We start from the raw sequence: 20,777 nt of genomic DNA, 5'->3' as shown, positions 1-20,777 counted from the left end.
GGTGTTCAAGAAGAGAATTTTCCCTGAAAACACATAGCAGTCTTGTGATGTGCACACAGAATTCCACTCACCCTTTACTGCAGCAGCTCAATGGACCAGAATTAATGCCATGGATTGAGATAACCATATTTTTTTTCCCTCAAAAGCAAATTGCTGCTGGGTAAACAAAGGAGAAGCTTTATTTTCTTTTGGCATTCTCTCTCAAAAGAGACCACAAGGCTCCTCCAGGTAGCAGTGTGCTCTGAAGTGGCAAATGTCATGGCCTCCCCACTGCAGAGGGAAGAAGGGAAGTCCAAAACAGGGCAAGACCGAGTGCCACCAATAGTGTGGTGCAACCACAATAGCTACAACCTCAAGGCCTGCTGAAACAGGAGATGCAGGAAAGCCTTTGCAGAGCAAATTCTCTACACCAATTTCTTTGAAGTGTGTGAGTAGTGTCATGCTAAGAAGTAACATGGATTAATGGAATGGAGAGTTGGCTCTTCAGAGAAGGTCCCTTTGGAAAAAAGGGCTTTTATAGATATTCACCTTGACAATGTCATTCTAAAAAGGTGATTTTGGTCAATCCAGGTTTTTAAATACTGTTTATTATTAAGAGAAACTGTAAAGTATGACAACAGGACAATGGGCATCATTCAGCAATATCACTTCTGGGTCTATAGAGAAAATTAATAAAAACCATCAGCATTTAAAAAAATAAATATGACTAACCATATGGAAAACAGGAAGAACAAAATTCATCTTCAACAACACAGACAAGTATAAATGCTGAAATGTTGCTGTGCAAGGTAGAGGTAGAGGTAGAGATAAACCAGACTTTTCAGATCTAGACCAGTTTTAGATCTGCCCCCCTCCATGCACACACTCCCAAAAGTTCCTGTTGCCAATAATTTCATTTGAATCAGACTGTCAGCATCATCAAACTCAAACAAGTCTGTGTGCTCCTTAGAATGCTCTTAGCTGGAAAACTATTTCAGTTTTCTGTAGAAATCAGTTGCTGAATAACCTGACCCTTGGTTCTGCGACTTGTGCAGCAAAGGGAGAGGCAGGAAGATTATACAGACCAATGAATGCTCTCTGGATGATGTCAACTAGGACAAGTAGATGGTAGAGCCCTTTTAGGAACTGCAATAGTCCATCAGCTCCTCAGTGATGCACCCAGAGACCATGCCTGGATTTCCTCCTCTGGAAAGAGCATGGTCATCAGGAATATCCCAAACCAACAGGTACTGGCTGCAGGGAGAGCCAATTGCCTTACACAGTCTGTTGACACCGAAAACTCACAGAGGAAGACAAAACCCAAGAACCCTCTGTACAAAGCAGCAAGTATCTTGACATACTGAAATATAAAAACTAAAAATTGCACTGCACACAGATTTTTCCAAACGAACTCAAGACAACCAAAGTCAGATCGTACAAACCGTTAGTTAAAAAAATACCTTCTTGTATATTTTGAGAAGAAGTGGAAAGAGTCTTCGTGCAAATGTTCAGCCTGGATCAAGCAGAGGACATAAAGTTGTAAACACATTAGTTCCTTTCTCATCAGCCATATGTGCCCTGTGTTATCTATCTTCTGCAGTATAATTGGGGTTAGGAAATCCATTTCTTCTGTAAATATCACCTTTCAAGTTCCACTGATGTAACATCAAGACACTACTGGTGTCATATCCCACAACTGTTAAATACAATAAAATAAAACAACATAATGAATAATAGTAAAAATAGAATCTTTATATAGTATAATTTACACCTTTTTTCTTTAATTAAGAGGCGCAACATGGTTAGAGGTGGATGCCACAAGTCTGAAGAAGTTTAATTTCATTTTCCAGCACTTATGTCAGAGTGGTGGAAGCTGACAAAATGACATTCTGTATGTCACCAGCTTTCACCTGTATGAGCCAGATTCATATCTGGCCTTAAAAGAAACAAAAAAAAAACCCACTACATTACTAACTTCAATGATAAGAACAGTCATAACACATTTTGAGGGTTTTGCTTTTTTAAATTACCTAAACTGTTATAACTTAGTCATTATTTTAGCTATTTCTTTATCTAGCCACACTGAGATTTGGCATATTGAAAAACAGTTGGTCTTCCTCAAGGGACAGCTACAGTGAACACTTGTCCCAGCCCCTTCAGGCAATAACCTCATAGACCAAGACCTCCTTGGTCCTTATTGGGCAGGAATGCCAATGCCAATCCCAATCCCAATCCCAATCCCAATCCCAATCCCAATCCCAATCCCAAGTGAGAAGTCTCTGGGTAGAAGAAGGCAGGCATGACATCCTGCAGCCACAGGAGAGAGGAAAGGGAAGTGAAGTACAGGAGCTGGAGCACATTCTTTGCTCCTACCTTAATGACCTTGTCTGTCCCCGAGGTCAGCAGCCATCCCCTGGTGGCATCGAAGTGTACGTGAACAATGTTGTGCTTACTGTCATGGAAAGTAGCTGTAGGTGCTCTCCTGAAGAAAGAAATCCAAAATCAGCAAGAACTGTAACTGCAGGATTTCCCCCCCCAAAATGTTCTCTATTGGGGAAAAAATACTTGACTGCTGCTGTAAGCTGTCAATTCAGCAACCACTCTGTAAACAGCACTTTGAGGCCTTTCTGGCATGAAAGGATCAGGGGCGAGGGGCTCTCTATCCCTTCTGGCTTGATCTCCTCCTATCCTGCTGGGAAAGCCCAGGGAGCACGGTGCCAGGCTGCTCCCTCCTGGAGCCCTGCAGCCCGCAGGCCCTGCTGCAGGGCAGTGCAGCTCAGTGCCCACACTCACTCCTCGTCCGTGATGGACTCGTGGCAGCTGTCGCACACCCTCACTTCGAACTCGAAGCCCATCAGGGGGATGGAGGAGCGCTTGGAGCTGCACTTCCCGCACACGGCCTTCCCGCACTTCCGGCAGTGGTGCTGCACGACACAACAGGGACAAACACTTCTCAGGCCACAAAGCCAGGCCAGCTCCCTGCTCAGGCCTGCTGGCTCTTCCATCTCCCTCCAGCAAGATACGATGCAGCTCAGCTCTGCCCCAGACACTCATTTCTCAAGTTCCATGAGCACATGCAGCACTTCTACGCCCCTTCAGTAAAAGTCTGCAATCGGCAGCCCTCTCCTGCTAGGCAGGAAAACACAGCGTGTTTCAAGCAGACCAGTGAGCCTTTCCCAATACAGCCCGAGCAGGTAGAGATGTTTATCCAATCTTATTGAAAACAGCTTTGGTTCCAGCAAAATCTCCAAAAATCAGCTGTAAATTTCTTTCTGTAACTTATTTGACTAACAATGAGCAAAGTCCCCCATGGCTAAAGTCATGGAAGGCCCCAGATATACTCAGCCCAAGGTCTATTACATGCTTTTGCTATTGGGATTGATTGGAAAAAAACCAGTGTGTTCCTTTCAACCACAAAATCAAGCCACTGTCCCACCCCGGAGCACTTAGTGGAAGAACAAAATGCAAATTCTCAAAGCTTTAGGGGGCAAAAGGGTTACTAGAATCCATTATGAAAGAAAAACTTAATAGCACCATGTTAACACACTGAAGGGCACATACAAACCTGCCTGAGGCCTATTTTCTTACTGTCCCACATCTGCTTGAAGTTCCAGAAGAAAGGCTGGTCACATTTTTGACAGGAGTCACTATCCAGCCACTCCGGGGTCTGCAACACACATATATAAACACAAAGTGAGCAACAAGTAGAAAAATTTCCAAGGGAGCCTAGAGGCAGGACAAAAAAGATGTGTTGTGGTGTGGCAATATGGCCAGCTAAGCTTGATTTATTATCTCCATTTTCCCAAGATGCCATTTTGACTGTTGTTGATGATGACAAGATGATATTTGTTCCCTGGGATGTCTTTTCTGGCTTAGCTTTGAAGGACATGGAAGAAACAGTTTTCATCCCAATCATGAAGAAGAGTTTGATAATAAGACCACAGAAACAACTCTATTTTATATAAAAATATTTTGTTCTGTCCTGTCTGGACAGCATTTACCATCTGCTATTGCCTCTGGTGGGAGCTGGGGTCAATCAGTATTTCCAACAGCCAAGCAAATAATCTGAAGGGAAAGGGAAGTTATGGGAAGTACTGATGCTGTGGGAGGTTTTCGCATTCTTTCTTTCTTTAACACCCTAAGAGGAGTTCCTGCTGTCAGAGGTGCCTGTGCTACAAATCACACACAGGGATCAGAAAGATGTGATTCAACTGAACCAAACCAAACCCAAGCTCTTTTCCCTCATCAACCCATGAGGTTAAATAAACACTAAATATTGTTTAACACTTTGTGAGGAAGTGCTATTAGCAAACTGCAGTTGTCTTGTCAGAGCCACTGGTTTCTCACATGCTGCAAATTGAAATGGCAAGAAACACAGCTGAGATAAAGAACTACAAACAATAGAAAAGCCAGGCAAAGGTAAGTTAAGGATGGATTGAGACCCTCAGCTCCCAGGAGAGCTTTGACTCCCAGCAATAAAGCAATCACCTGTTTCATATTCTTCTGCCAGTTATTCTGCAGGCAGTTCATTCTGCTGGGGAAAAGCCTTGTCTTTTCTACCCACAACAGTCTTTCCTTTTAATGCCTAGAGATTTACATCTCTGTGTATAACTTTCCATCTCTTGGGCATTTGAACACTACAGATGAAGAAAACATTTTGTTTGTGACAACTACTTTGTAGTCAAACAGAAAGACAGCTTATAGCACCTTTCAAACACCTTCTTACAGCTTTTTAAAAATTGAGTTGAAAATAAAGAATCAAGGGCTAAAATGGCTTAAGTGACTCTAACAATCTCACTAATGTGGGAAAGTCTGATAGCAAAAAAATGAGTACTGAGCATGGATCACATGGAGAAAATTCCTTAATAAGAGCAAAGATACAAAATCCAAAATACAAAAGAAAGTGATCTAGGATCCCAAACCAAGGTTTGATATTAAAATCTCAAAGATTCATGTTTTGGGGGTGGTTTAGCACCAAGAACACCCTGCTGTGCTGCTGATAACAAGAACAAGCCCACATAGCCATAGTCTGGGAAAGCTGTGCACCATTAGCACCTGCTGCTTGGCCTTTATTTGGCTAATAATATTCCTCCTCTATATTTTAAACCAGCCTTCTCACTGCCTATTTGGTGACAAGCCAATCTTAACCCTTACTGCAGCCTTTTGAAGGCAGCAAATAAATAATGGTTTTCATTTCTGGATGTTTGAATTGCAGCAAAAAGGAAACATCTGTTGGGAAGGAGGAAACTGCTCTGCTTTCGTTTCAATTTAGGAGCTGATGACATACTTGGCCCCTGGATTAGCAATTAAAGAGAGTCAACTGGAATGCTAATTCACATTAAAAAGGGAGTTCAGTTTCTGCCTATGCCTACTTCAGTAGTTTTTTAAAATCAGGTTTTCCACTTAGTGTTTTTTCTTCCTCAAGGGAGACACACTCAATCCCATGCAAGCCACAACTCTTGAGAACCAGCAAAGCTGGTGAAAGCCCACACTGCCAAAAACCTTCCTCTGACCTACCCCCTGCAGCTTCCTCTGCAGGGCAGAGGTTTGCTGTGACTCATGGCACCAGGATTTGCCAAGCTCCTGGGCAGGGCTGGTGCCTGACTCGGCCAGCACAGAGCTCACCCTGCCACCTCTGAGTCAGGACTCAGAAATTGCCAAGTGGGGGCTGCTCCCACAGTTCCAAAGACCTGAGGAGTGTTTTTGCACCCGCTCAGATTTGTTGGCCATGAAGCACAAAAGCGATTAGGAATGTGTGGGTGAAATCTTACTGTTTGGATCAGCAAAGTCATCATTTACCCCACTTCTATATGGTTACACCAGAGGGAAGCTAGACCAATTGCTTGAAACCTTAGTTAAATGTGCTCTTATCAAGGAAAAAAATGCTGGGTTGTGTTTTTCCAGATATGACCAAGAGCCTTCTTGTTTCACTTTTTTAAAACCAAAATGAATCAATCATTCCATCCATTTACATCTGCACTGATATTTCTCCTGACGTGCAGAAAAACACAGCAGAGCATCTCAATACCCTCCTTACAGAATATCTTTCAGAGCAGTAATGCAATGAGCAAGAGCCATTTAGCAGCCTATTTAATACATATTTCTGCCTGCTGATTTCTCCTGTACCATATTATCAAAGGCACGGCATAATTACTTTATAACAACTGGAGCACATCCAGAAACATTTTTAAAGCTTGGAATGATCTTGTTTAGGTTGAAAGCTGCACATTTTAGAAAGGTCCCTTCTTCCCAGGACTGCTTCAGACCAAATTGACAAGAACTAAGCATCTACCTCCTGCCTCTCAACATCCATGTTCCAGACGACGATCCCCCCGTCTGCACCGCAGGAGATGAGCTGCCGAGTGTGGTGAGCATAGGAGAGAGACTGGACTTTATCACTGGGAAAGAAACAAGACAGTTAGCAATCAACCACCTATGGCTGCTGCACAAGTGAGCACAGAATATCAATAAAGCAGTACAAACCATTTGTTTGCCCATATGTTTCCCTCCACCACTCATTGCACATGGCATCCATCAGATGCAAATCAAGTCTTTGCTATCAGACTGGGACCAGAATGAGAGTGTTGCTCATCTGGGCAGCATCCACAAAAGCAAAGACGTGTTCTGATAACTGTTTTTTCTGTTCCTGGGACAAGAGGTCCCAGCTGCACTGGGAAGCCTCAACAAGGTTGCAGCTTCTGAAGGCACATCTGGATGCATGAACACAGCCCTGGTAAGATACCTTCTTGGCAGAATGTCAGTAACAACCTTGTTTTGTAAATCCCTGCAACATCTAGAAATGAATCACTGAAAAACTACTGAAGATTTTCTTTTGACACTAACAAGCATGAGGAGTTTGAAAAATAATGTAGGAATGACACTAAATTGTTCCTAAACCTTCTCACAGTAAGGTGGGAAATTTAGGTGCTTCTGTTTCTTCTTTTAATGAAAAAAACAACATGAGAGGAACAATTCAGCTTAAACTCCCAAAGATGGGCTCAGTCCTTTCATAAAAGAATAAATTCAGGCCTCATCTCAGGCTGTTTACAACCTGGGAAACAAAGACTGTACAACACTATTATGGAAAAAATAAGTTTGTAAAGACACAGGAACCAAATATACTGTGACTGGAAATCATCTACAAGATTTGGTTTCCTTTGCTACCACCACTGGTCTTGTCTGCCAAAAGGACTTGTATGCCAACACATTTATTTGTGCCTATGGCTGAACCTGAAGAGGGTAATGCATTCATGGGAGAGCTTGGAACAACAGGGGCACCCTTCACAGTGCCTGCCTGCAGACACCAGAGGCACATCAGGATGTGTAGGATGCTGTGTTGTACAGCTCCAGCCGACAGCCATCTCACAGATTAAGGTCCAGAGGCTAATTTCATATTAGAACTAATTTCCACAGCAATAAATCAAGTGGTGATGCATTAGCAAGCACCACTGGTAGAGTATGATGTTGATCTGGTAATTTCAGTTAGAGCTCTGCAGTGCTCTGAAATCCCAGAGGCATCCCAATCACTCAGCAGAGTGCAGCATCACTCAAAAGAAATGCATGAATATGTAAGAAACTGTTAGCTCAAAACCACCACGGGATTTTGCCTTTCCAGACCTGAGCCTGGCATGCAAATCCCACATATATGCAGTCCCAATACTCTAAAACCAACTTGTTGCCTTGCCAAGGTGAGGAGTCATTGTCACCAGAGCCGTTCTGATGCATAATCAATGCCCAGCACGGGCTTACCCATCTTCAAAGACACCAATGGCTGTGCAAATGTACTTGTAAAGATGATACTGAGGAGATGTGAAGGCAGCTATGATTAAAGGTAAAAGCACATCACTTTGAATTCAGGCTGTAGGTGAAAGAGCACGGAGGAAAAAGGGATTAATTGTCCAAGCCCGATGCTCCCTCTAGGGGAAGGAAAGACCTTGACACCTGAAACCCAAGAATTTCCCTGCAGCTGCTCTCGTTTGAGGAGCGTCCTCTTTCCAACAAAGGCACAGGCTCTGGCATAACACTTTCAGGACTACGGATGTTGTGTTTTTCTTCACCACACTCTGCAGACTCTTAAAACAGCCTGTGGGCCCAACACTGGAAAACTTACTATAAGCAAAATATTCCTGTTGTATATGGACCCCAGGGAGTCACACAAACAAGCTTGAGGCTTGTGAAGACTGTAACCTTTGGGCTGTTTGTTTCCAGATGTGGCTTCTGCATTTAGCTTTTCTCCTATAAAAGCAGGAGGAAGGGCTTTGAACGTACTTATGTCCTTGCAGCTCGATGGCTGTTCCTTTTCTTCCTCCAATATCCCACATGATAATGGAATGATCAGAACTGCCAGAGAATAAAACTCGCTGTATTGGGTCCCAGCAGAGAGCCGTGACACCACCTGCAATAGCAACACACACATCAGTCATTTTATTACAGGAACTGGAAGATTGGAAGGTAGCTAAATGTAAAGATACAAAAAAAATATGGAGTGATTAAAATGCATCTCTTTGGCAAAGACTGTGCAACCATGTGCCTTCCAGTGGAAAACTATAACAGTCTAGAAAAACTACTGAAACCCCATCCTGCTCTTCTGTGGGCACAGGGCTTCACTGCTGTTTGCATAGGTGAATCCATTGAGCAGTAAAGTGGGGAAGAAGAATGGTCACAGTGGGAGCTACGCAACTTCCCATCTCCATAATTTCCAGAAGATTAAAAAAGAAATAAGTGTGGAATGCTATGGGCATCTTCTCAGTCTCCTGGCACAAAGACCGAACTACATTGTGCTATCTTGAACTATTAGCACTTGGTTAGAGAGGAGGGATATGAAGAAAAAATGCTGACAAATGACAGCATTTCTTCTGTTAGATGGTAGGATCATATCCAGGGTTGCTCTTTTCAAAGGGTGATGGGGCACAAGTCTCAGCAGTGAAACAAGCATTTAGTGCCTCCAAGCTGTACCTATTCCACTTGGGATGAAGTGTCTGTCAATACAGATCTTGTCTTGAGCAGCATCCTTTCTCCCACCCTGAACTACCACAACTTGTTCAAGACTCACTCTGCTTTAACTAGCAGATTGTGGCATTTTCTGCCATAGATGTGTTCTGCTCAGAGCTCTGATTGCTCTTGTTTTTACCAATACAGCTTCCCCGAACTCCTGGAACAGCTTCAGAGCTATGTCTCTTCCACACTAAGCACTGACACAAGCCATCCTAGTGTATCACAGGACAGTCAAACCATCATGATGCTGAGCACAGATGAAGACCTTCCTGAGCACCTCTCTGGGTCTCCTCCTGAGGCCTTACCTGTGTGTCCTTTAAATGTGGTGACAAGGCTGCAGGACTCTTGCTCTAGTTTGAGGATGGTCACTTGCCCAGAATGGTCACCAACAAACACATGCCGAGTTTCCACATCAAATCTGAAGGACAGATGCTGAGGAAAATACATTATTTACATGAGCTCTGCATTCCTTTCATGACTTGCTAATTCTTTTGACATGAGTATAGTGCAGTCTTGTGAATAGTGCTCCAGTCTCAAGGAGGAATTCAGAGTGTACTTTCAGGCACCTTTTCATCTTAATAATGCTCATACCTGTTCATACTAATAGTGCAGTATCCCTGGGTGAAAAAAAAAAAAAGACTATTCTAGGACACAATTCATGGTTTTGTTATGAAACACCACTGAAGTAGCCCTTCACCATGAAAGCCTGTCTCCTCAGGCTTTGTAACTTAAGTACTAGGGTTGGATGGTATCCACTCTCTCCCAACCCAAAATTATACAAAATAAAGGAGTACTGATTTTAAGCACAGAGGATACTGCAGAACAAAAAACCCCAAACCCGTTCCTGGTTATGCCAAATATTTTTGCAGTATTTGCCAGTGATTCTCCCTTCCACTGCTTCCATTGCCGTCCACTATCATAATCAGATTACCCAAATAAAACTGTCCTCCAAAAGTTTTGATCAGTCAAAATTGGCTGTTCTCTGGTGAGATTTAGGGAACACAGGGCAAATTCTTGCATCTTGCTTTTAAAAATATTTATCAATAAATTAGAAAGTAAGTTCAGTCTTTCTGCCATTTAGATTATCTGAATTACCAGATAATATCAAGCAAGTCCATCTTGAAACAATAATTTTCAGTCAGTATCACTTCTCATGAACTAGCAAAACATGCATCATCTAGAGAACACACACTCAGGGGCATTAAAAAGTCTGTTTATGCTAACCCCTGTTTTCAGCCTAAGAGCTCATACTTTTCCATTTCTCTTTTCATTTGCAATAAAGCTGAATTAATATTTCTTTTATTGTCAGGCAGCTGGGGCAGCTCTACATGAATAAGCCACCTGAGTGCCATTTCTGGAGTAATTTACTCTTTAGTTGACCCAAATTCCCAACACATAGTGAGCAGTTCCAGAGTGAAGGACAAGTGCTCATTATTTTATATTAAAGTAATTTAATTTTTACCATGCATACACACAGGCACTCTGACCTGATCACCAACCTACTTTTGCTACCATTAATTCCCTGAAGAAAGCATGCACTGCATGTTTAAATGAAGGCCCTATCCATATTTATTACAATAGCAGACCACAATAGGTTGCAGATCGCCCATTGTGGTGCTCAAAAATGCTTAGACCTAAATATGCCACAACGCATTAAGGAGACAAAGCAAGGAGAACTGACAGTTTTTTAAATTGGATTTAAATAACAGTTTCTCTCACAAAGCACTGAGTCCATACAGGGCACAGAATGTGGAGGACAGCTAGACAAACAAACTGAAAGGGCTGTTTGAGTGCCCAGGAGCAGAGAGGGCCCAGCAAAGGATACTGCAGGCCGCAGGCGCCCGCGCTGGTGCGGTACCCGCCCAGCCGCTGGCCGCTCTCCGAACAGTGCCACGTGAAGTGCTTGTCTTGGCCCGTGCTCAACACCCACTCCATCTCCAGGACAAACAGAATCATGATGACCCTGCTTTGATGAGCTGAAAGTTAAGCAGACAGACATACAATCACATTGCAGAGAAGGACATGGGGGCAGACAACCATTGCAAACACCAACTGCACCCGACTCCTCCACTCACACTTCCCTGCAGAAGCAGCTGGTGTTTAATAATCCTGTTGACATCAGCTTCTATGGAAGCTTGTCAGGTCCCTGCTCTGCATGTTCAGTGTTTGCATGAGAAAGAGTGGAAGCAAGACTTAATTCCTTCCATGCCTACTGCAGTCATTTATCTTCTACATCAGTACAAGTCTTCCCTCCATCATTGTATCATCACTAAGAAAGCTGCCACTGTGGAATGGACTTGGGGTTCCATTTAAACCTCTTTTGAGCTAGTTTTTTGACAGCAGTGAAAATGCCTACACTGCTGCTCCTCTTGCTGTGAAGTTTTGGTGGATCCAGGCTGTGGTACCCCAGCAGAACAATGAGTTACAGCACAGACACAATGCTGCATCTCACGCTGTGAAGTTTTGGTGGATCCAGGCTCTGGTACCCCAGCAGAACAATGAGTTACAGTACAAGCACAATGCTGCACCAAAGGGAAGTTTCACCATCAAAAGGTTACTAGAATAAAATTTAAATAAAAGAAAATATCATAGCTGTGGTAGATGCAGAAAACTCCTGAAGAAATAAGTTTCTACTGCTAACAAAATAAAGCCATCAAAAGGTTTTCATTAAAACAAGGGAACACATGCTTGCTTTTTGTATGAATGACCAGTGGGCTTGGTCATGAAGTGCTGATTGAGCTGATATTCTAATAAAACAAGTGGCTGGAAAGACATTCAGAACTATTCCCAACTGTAACTTAATGGTGAAAGCCATACTCCTCAATCTGGAGCCCTACCAGCTTATTACTGTTCTAAGACACAGCAACATATGTCACACAAAACAGACCACTTGTATTTGTTTGTGCAAAAGCTGACACAAAAAAAGACTGAATATGTTTAGAAGCTTAAAAACCAGCCCCAAGCCTCCATCTGAAATGCAGAGAATCACCTCAGAACAGTACGGGAAGACTGCTGTCTGCCCTATACAAATATGCCGCATATATGAGAGCTGTGTTCAAACGCCACAAGGGAGAACTACCTGAAAGAAAGAAGAGGCTCCCAAGAGCCAACACCAGCTCTGATCCACACTTTTTCAGACTGAAATTCCCTGAGCAGAAAAATCAATAGATGTATTGACACAACTTGCCATAATGGTGACTGGCAGCTAAACCAAAGTGTCATGTGTGAACTGTGCCCAGATGCTTTCACCCTTGCCCATTTGAAGACCTCAGATTTTTGCTGTCATTTCCACACACTTTTACATTCCAGATAAAAGAATGGGGACCATCCAGGAGTCATTTAAACTATTTCCAATAGATCCCATCTCCTCTCAACCCTTGCTTTCTCTGGGAAGAAATTCAGTGGCCCTTGGGTGGCTCATGCTTATCTTTACCCATCTGTTGGTCTCTCTGGGAACATCTGAACCAGCCAGTGGAGTGCTGCACTTGGAGAGGGACATGACTGGTGCCACAGGTACCTCATGGGCTCACAAATGTTCCAGGAGCTTGTGTGAACCATCAATGCCACAGACACACTCATGTATTTCCACAGGATGTGCAAAGCTGGCTGAGATCAGACTGCTCAAGGCCTCTCCAGGAATTTTTTCTCAGCATGTGGCAAATGCTACTGCTAGTGACAGCTTCTTATGGTTTAAATTGGTTGTGAGCATAGCTGGCACCACCCAACTCTCCTAAATCTCCTTCTACCTCCTAAAACTTCTAAAAAATGGGGTTTGTAATTTTTGATAGAAGTAATGCCTGTGGATGCTGAAGCATCTCTTTCTGGCAAGAAAGGAGCAGACACTAAAAGATGGTACTTGCCAAGAGGTGGATGGGGTGTACACGACAGCTTTGCCTATCCTCCCTCCCTAAAAAGAGCTTTCAAGTTAGCACTCTGTTGTCCACCTGCACATATTAGCTGGTGCAACCAGACATGTGCTAATCGCAGATATATCTGAAACAAGTGAAAGTGTACAGTGCAGATCATCTAAGTAAAAGAGCAAAGAGAAGACAAATGCAAATATAAAGTCACTTGTCGTTAAGAGGGCATTTGACTCCTGTAAGGCTTAAAGAAGCAAAATGTCAGTAGATTGGAAGGTGATAGAAGAGCAAGGAAGGGGTCTGGGCCCTAGGATTAACACAAGTTCAGCATCTTGAAGCAGCAAATAAAAAGCTGGTCCTTTACGTACTGAAGATTTGATCACCATTTTTATGCAGAAAAAATGTGGAGCAAACAATTCCAAAACTGCTCAAACAGCAGGATGGAGATGGGGGATGAAGTGTGAATGTGGTCACAGCACAGGAAAACTCTCACCAGGCACCAGGCAAGAGCAGATCTGTGTAAGCCAGAATGAGAAGAGAGCCATTTGTTGGGAAAAATCATGCTGTACAAGAAGGGAGAGAAGGAGCAGAGAGGAGAAGGGCACAGTTACATGCGCAGCTGGAGGGCAGAGGGAGCCGGATGGCTGCTCTCCTCTATGAGAAAGCAGCATCAAGCACTATGCAAAGAGCAGGTTGGAGAGAGGATGGAAAGGCTGTGCCCAGAAAAAAGAAGCTGCAGCCAGGAGGTGCACAGCAAGATGTCAGCAAAGGAAATGGAGGGTCAGTGCTGTGCATAAAGGCAAAAGTCTGAGAAGCATGGCCAGTGCACTGCCACACAGTGTTGGGCAAGAAGTTGTTCTGAGGGGTTACAACTGTAAAAAGTATGAGCAAACAACAAAACAGAGGTGGAAATTGCCAGGAAGAAAAAAAAGCTTAGCATGAGCAAGAAAAGCACAAGTGAAGAGGCTGTGTTTACGGGAAAGCAGAAATAAGGGCATGAGCTAGCCTGAAAGCAGAGGGCCAGAGGGACACCCTTGAAACAGGTGCTGCACAAAGCAGCAGAAGCAGGGGCAGAAGCAGGCCTGCAAATCTGGCTAGGCAGAAAAATGTGTGTCAAATAAATAAATAAAAACCAAAACACTGAACCAGGAGCTGTTATCTCGTCCAGAGGGAGCACAGCAAAATGGTCCAGCTACAGGAAGAAGGCTGGAGAAGGCCATAAAGAATTGGAAACACCAACAGCCATATGGACCAGCCTGTGAGGGGCTGGAGGGGGCTGGAATCCAAGGCTGCTGAGGGGAGGGAAAGGTTTCTTGGAAGAATGTGGGAGGAGCTGCCCAGGGAGGGAGCAGAGGTTGTCTATACCTTCAGCTGGTGTTGCGACTGAAGAATGGGGATGATCATATGGGAGACAGACATACAATGAAAAAAATTTATTTCCCAGGGCATCCCAAACGGCACTGATCAAATGCTTGCACTACTCCTCCTTATGCAAGGGAATGAGTCAGTGCCTGCAGGAGGCCAACGCGAAAAGACCCACCCCGGAGTCCTGACTAATCCTGTGTCACATCCCCCATCTCTGCATTCAGATTCCTTTAAAGAAATAAGATTTCATAACTCCAGACACAGTGTTGCAGCAAAACCTCCACAGTGCATGTCCAGCCATGTACATCACCAAGGCCAGGCTCCATAAGCCACCAGACCCGGCTGCACACCCCTACCAAGACCAAAGCACAGCCTATCCATGTGCTGTCATTCTCTGTCACCAGAAGATCATTTGGCCAACATATTCATGGCCTTTCAAGACACAATAAATGTTCTTTAATCACTACAGCAGCCTCAGCTATTTATAATAATGCCTCGTTGTGGGAGATGATCAACAGCCCACCAGTCAGTGAACAAGGGCACTGCTGACCATTTACAAAGCTAGCAAACATGAAACCAGCCAGCATGATTCAGCTAAAGCTACTTACTATCAATATTTAGCCACTTTGTAGGCTAAATAAAAGTACTTACTCCTCCTAAAATACTTTTGAAGAACATAAAGGTCTTACTTGAAAACTTTAAGCAAAACTTTTCCAAAGTAAGACTTTTAGCAAATGAACCACTAGAAGGCCACCAGACCCAACAAAACCACCTGCTCCTTTTTAATTTTAATTTTTCCTTGCCGAGGTTTCAACAAGATGCTTATGCCAACCCCAAAACTCAGTATGGCCATGTGAGAAATGTGTACTGTAGGGATAGGATTGTGGAGGGAGTCCTACTGCTCCATGTGAGGAGCGCGCATCTCTCTTGGATCCTGATATCCCTACCCAAAGGACTACACTGCTCTTCACTGCATATTCTCCCATACAGCATGTTGAAAACGTGGCTCTTTCCTCCTTGCTGTGTGCCAGCTGGACTTTGGACCCAGTGAGGCCACTGGTAAGCCCATATCCAGTGTTCTGGTTGGAAGCAAAAGTAGCAAGAGGAGCATGAAAGTGCCTAACACTGTGTGGAGCAATGGAACTACAGGATCCTGTGACTGACAGCAGCTCACAGAGCACCTCACTTTTGCAGTGTTTCCCCAGAACTCCAGATCTCCAGCATAGACCCAGGGATCAGACAGATAGGGTGCTACACTCCTTCACCAGCACCTGGTGTGAGAGTGGAGGATCCAGAAGCATGTCTTTTTGGAGGGAGCTGGTGGGAGGCACTGTGCTGTGGAGCAGCAGGCAGCCCCAGGTCATTGGTGCCCTAAAAAAGTGGGGATTCTCTTCAGGTTTTATTTCCTTTTCTTTTTCCAGTCTTGCACTGTCAGAAAACTGTTCACTGCAATTGTGCAGGTGTGTGCAGTGAGACACTGGCCCAAGTTGTCCAGAGAAGCTGTGGATGCCCCATTTCTGGAAGTGTCCAAGGCCAGATTGGATGGGGCTTTGAGCACCTGGTCTAGTGGAAGGTGTCCCTGCCCATGGCAGGGGGGTGGAACTTACTGATCTTTATGGCCCCTTTCAATCCAAACCGCTCTATGATCCTATGAAAAACCTTCCCAGACAGGCTAGGAAGAAGGTGACTCTAGTTAGGAGAGTGGTCAGCTGCACCACCTCTCCACTGATGTTTTTGGACACTCACTGGAATCCTTTGCTCTCCGATATTTGGGGAAGCTGAGCTCTTGGGTTTCCCCCCAGGACAACCCATGGAGGTTCTCCACGACATCTTCCTATCCAAAGGCCTTCTCTAATGTTTGCAACACATCTGGCATATTGCAGAAAGCCACAAAGAACAGCTTCCATTTTCCTTCTTTTTTCTTTTTTAATTTTATGAGCATTTTTGCCCAGACCTTCAGTGGGCTGTCACAGCCAACAGGCTTTTCTGAAATACTACCAAGAAATGCATTCCCCTCTTACAAAATTTTCAGCATTTTTCCTGAAGAACTCATCAAGAAAGCTGTTCTCATGCCTATGTTGTTCTGCATATACAGAAGGAAAGACCTCAGCTCACCTTCTTTAGTACCACAACATTTAAATATGAAACAAAGCTGCATTAAACTTTGGTGACTGCAGAGCAATCATAAATTTGGATATTAACACCTGTACAGTCAGACTGCATCAATCTCATATAAGATTCATAAATATAAATATTTTATATAAATATTTTATCATTATTGCATATTTTTCTTCAGTTTTTACAAGCTAAGAAAAAATGCAGGCATTCTAGCTTAATTTTACAACACACTAGACATTCATGAAACACTCATGTTAGCCATGCTCTGCAAAAATCAAGATTCTCTTCATACTTTAAAATTCAAATGTTACAAAGTGATCCCCAGAGCTTCCATTTAGAGAATTAAATTACCCTTTCAAGGTATAAAACTCAAAATATATGAGTAAGAACATATTTTAAAATGTATGTGAGAAATGTCAAGCTAACATGTCAGAGCTTCTATACAGAAACATAATGCTTAGTATATAATATGATACCATAAATTATCATACCACCTCTTAGTCTAACAGCAAAAAAGTATATGAGAATAAATTGTCATATGTATTTGTTACTTTTGTAAGAATGCCTGTCAAAAACAGTGTCCTTTGGAGGTTTGAAAAGGATAAATAGGTTTCTGAAAACATCACAATAGTGAACACCAGACTCTAATTAGAAAAGGTATGGACTGGCATTTCTTGACCTTTTACTAGGAGAGGTATTCACTGATAATTATTGTGGTTATTGGAAACGATAGCTACTGAAATATAATCAGACTAACCCCAAAAGCTTCAGCCTTAAAACATGGTTTAGTTTCCTAAGTTGTTTCAGTAGATACAATGGATTACTGAAGACTGAAAATTAAAACTCCTATTCCCCAAACGTGGACAGTTTGCTGTCTACTGTGATATTCCATTCCAAAGGAACATTTAAAAGGAAAAACAGAACATGAAACAGCTCTTTTAAAATTCTTGTAATCTCAGAACAAAACACAGTATACATCTATTGATAAAACCAGCACTTGCATAAGTTTTAAAAAAAATCTAACATTGTAAGGGAAACTTTTCCATTCATACTCCTTAAGAAAACACTAACAAAAATTAATGACAATACAAACCAATTAACATGGGTCATGGTTCTTACCCTGGTAACTTTTCACTAGTGTCATCTTGTTGTAATCCTCTGATAAAATGAATTCCTGAGGGAGGGAAAGAAAAAACAAATGAAAGAGGACTTAGAGATGTGAAGTGTTTGAGACTGTTTACATTTGAATACTTTACCTAGGTAAGCTCTCTCTTCTTCACAACCACATCCCTATCTATACTTTTAATAATTTTGAGTACCTGAAACCCTGAATTATTTCACTTTTTAAAGCTGCCTAAGGCAATATTATGAGTGCTACTGAATAGAATGGACAAAAGAGAAACCATTAAAAAAGAAATCATAAAAGCTGGCAGAAATGACTGGCTGTGAGCTGAGGTGCCACAAAATAAGGAACCTGAGACCTGGTGAACACTTGCTGCTCAGAAACCTGCCCGTGTGCACAGCTATGTGTGCCCACATGTACATTTGTGTATACACATGTATCCATGTGTGTGCATACACTAAATACACCCCAACCTGAGCACTCAGGAATTGCAATATAAATATCTAAGAGACCCTCCAAATTGCTCAGTCCAGACTAGGTACCAACAATACGTGATAGGAATGGAATGCATTTCAGGTTTCTGTTAAAAAGCCTCTCAGTGTTTCAGACAAACAGAACCCCAAACTTCTCTGTGTCCAGGCAAGAGCGCACCTATAGGGACAGGCTCTGTTGTCTTCGTGCTGCTATTCAATTTCCAATATGGCTTTTGCATGGGGAAATGGCAGCTAAGAGTCTGCATGGCAGCCTCAGCTCCTAAAAAAGTCCCAGGTGAGTAAACTCACTGACCACCCGGGTGTTCCTGCAGATTGTTTTGAAGAGGAGAGTAACTCAAATCTGGGGAAACAGAATGGCCACTACCAAACTCATGCAAGATCTCTCTGGAGGAAGCACTCAAGCAAAGGGTAGGCTTTGTGGCAGCACCACACGAAGTAGCTTTCAGAGAGCTGTCAGGTATCTATGTACATACATCACATATTTAGAGAAACACAAAGTAAAAAATGAAGCAGTTTAAAACCACGTTATTTTAATAATTTATAGCTGACTACACAGAAACTCCCTGTGCTAATCTGCCTAGAGGACAAAAGAAGTAAAACCTAACTCATTTAACCTGAAATAGGATGGAAAACTAAAATAAACATTACAAACACAAGATAAGCAAATTTGATAAACATACAGTTGTGAAATGTTCTTGTGCACATGCCAAAAGCACTAGAGAAAACTGGACTTCAGAAGCCTACAGACCATGTTTAAGGCAAACCAAATGTTTAATGCAAAAGACATTCTAACCCCCAACAGGCCAGTATTCCCCCCCACAGTTTCCAAAGTACAATTTAAAAACAAGTCACTCTGGATTTTCTGTTGGGTCACTGCAGGTAATCTGCCTGGCCTTCAGCACCAGAATTATTCAAACACATCACATCTACTGCTTGGCACCAAGGTGGAAAGGTTACAGTACTCATCTGTGGAACATCTACAGATCCCAGCTTCCAGAAAAACAACTGTGAGTGATTTGAGGCAGCTATGTATTCCGCTCTCTCTATGTTTCTGTTCATAAATTTGTTACAAATACATTCTCTTAAATTGCTCTCTACTTTTTATCTTCCTTTCCTTAATCTGCTCCAGCTCTCAGTAGGGTTCTCTGGCAGCTGAGGACTACAGTGGGGAGTGTTACTTAAACAGCAGTAACAAATAAATTAAGTCAGCTGGATTTCTATACCAGGGTCACCCTAGCTCTACATATCACAGAAAGTTTAAAAACTGCTGGATCTCTATAGCAGGGTCACCTTAGCTCTACAAATCACAGAAAGTTTAAAATCTGCTATACCTTTCCAGCAGCTAACAGGGGAACTTGTTTTCCTCAACCACAGCCTGAAGAATACTGTATCACCACATGAAATGCTTCACTACAAGCCTGTTTGAAGCAGGACCCTGTGCTAGAATGCTAATTTTCTGCTATTGCTACCTAAAGAGAAATTGCTCTAATTGCTGCAGCACGTGATAGGAAGATCCATCTGCCTTTCCCACCAATTTGGCTGTCCTTGTCACTGACTGCAGTGGCACACAGATGCTGGTGACTTCAGGTGGCATGTAGAGAGTGGATTGCATTCTCATTTTTATTTGCCATTTTCTCTCAACATTTTGATGTTGCCATTCTGTTTTGTGATTCAAAGAGCCCTACAGTTTCATTGGAAGACTAAAAAGGCTTTTGAATATCTCCATTATAATACAATAAATCAAACATGTGTGGTTTGTAAGGTGTATCCAAGTACTGATTACCACTGTATTCTTAAATATAAACCACAGCTATGTACTATCAATACACTACCCCATCCAAAATAAGGACAAATATAGTACAAGATAAACACAGTTTCAGTTAACCTAAATACTGGATATAATTGTTTTCCCTCAAAGACTTCTTGCATATAATTTTCTTCTTTGAAATCACATGTCAATTTGTGATGCATTTTTAAATCTTTCTGCAGGTCTCCCCACTCCCCTTTACAATCTCTTGTGTTCTTCCATTGCACTTATTGCCCTTACCTTCTTCAGGCCAAATGCAGGTTGTGTCACTAGGCAGGTAATTTAGCACAGGGCACCTTGCTCAAGAGATTCATGCCCTATTGCACATAAAATGTGTAATCTGCACTACAAAAACACCGACTACATCTCTTTAACATTGCACCAGCAGAAGGTGGTTTTTTTTATCCTTGCCTACGTAGATGTTTTGCTCCTCTCAGAGCTGCTGACGCTCAGTTCTCATTAGGCAGCTTCTGGCTCTTCTTAATGAGCTGGAAAAGCTGGGGTCACCTACACAGCTCACTCAGTGCTTGTTAACAGAACAGAGAAAGACTTCTGACTCTTGTGCAAGCCTTTTGCACAGGAGGGGTTGGGACACATCAGAGCACTCAGGATGGTAAAACCAAACACCCTCCTTGCAGGGATTAAAAACAACTTTTCTAGCAAGATCACTCTTTATCCTTCAGAGGTGGTTTTGGAGCTACTTTACTCCCTTTTTGTCATAATTAAAATGTTAATGCTCAGTCTTGCCTGTTTCAGTTGAGCTTATTATTACAACAGCAACTTGGTACCATGAAAATCTTCACAAAGCACAAAAGAGAATTCTTGAAGACTGTCAAAATCTAGCTGTCCACTTTGCACAAAGACTCACAAATATTCCTTTGTGTAGCACACCTCCTTCATACTGAAATACATACACCCACCACAAATTGCTCTTGAGCAAAAGGCTTCTGTAAAACCTCATCCTGGAAATAGTATCAGCATCTTGTTTAAATAATTCAGAGTCCTTGGCTATGGGGCTGAGTAACATGGTCCAGGAG

The 20,777-nt window shown here is 42.7% G+C and overlaps 1 protein-coding gene across 1 annotated transcript in view; it reads right to left on the bottom strand.

Annotated features, from left to right (window-relative positions):
• Window positions 1–567: 567 nt before the first annotated feature.
• Window positions 568–20,777, bottom strand: part of WDFY2 (WD repeat and FYVE domain containing 2) — a 59,396-nt gene continuing 39,186 nt past the window's right edge. The window contains exons 4-12 of the mRNA XM_058019259.1: window positions 17,436–17,490; window positions 10,799–10,949; window positions 9,279–9,391; window positions 8,248–8,374; window positions 6,272–6,377; window positions 3,545–3,646; window positions 2,773–2,903; window positions 2,353–2,461; window positions 568–1,675 (exon numbers count right to left, since the gene is read on the bottom strand). Of these exons, the coding sequence (XP_057875242.1) occupies window positions 1,646–1,675; window positions 2,353–2,461; window positions 2,773–2,903; window positions 3,545–3,646; window positions 6,272–6,377; window positions 8,248–8,374; window positions 9,279–9,391; window positions 10,799–10,949; window positions 17,436–17,490 (924 nt within the window). The 3' untranslated portion in view covers window positions 568–1,645. The remainder of the gene's footprint in view (window positions 1,676–2,352; window positions 2,462–2,772; window positions 2,904–3,544; window positions 3,647–6,271; window positions 6,378–8,247; window positions 8,375–9,278; window positions 9,392–10,798; window positions 10,950–17,435; window positions 17,491–20,777) is intronic.

Source organism: Melospiza georgiana, chromosome 2, assembly GCF_028018845.1.
Source record: "Melospiza georgiana isolate bMelGeo1 chromosome 2, bMelGeo1.pri, whole genome shotgun sequence".
Lineage (NCBI taxonomy): Eukaryota > Metazoa > Chordata > Aves > Passeriformes > Passerellidae > Melospiza > Melospiza georgiana.
Note: the sequence above shows the minus strand (reverse complement) of the source record. Positions and strands in the feature narration are given on the sequence as shown.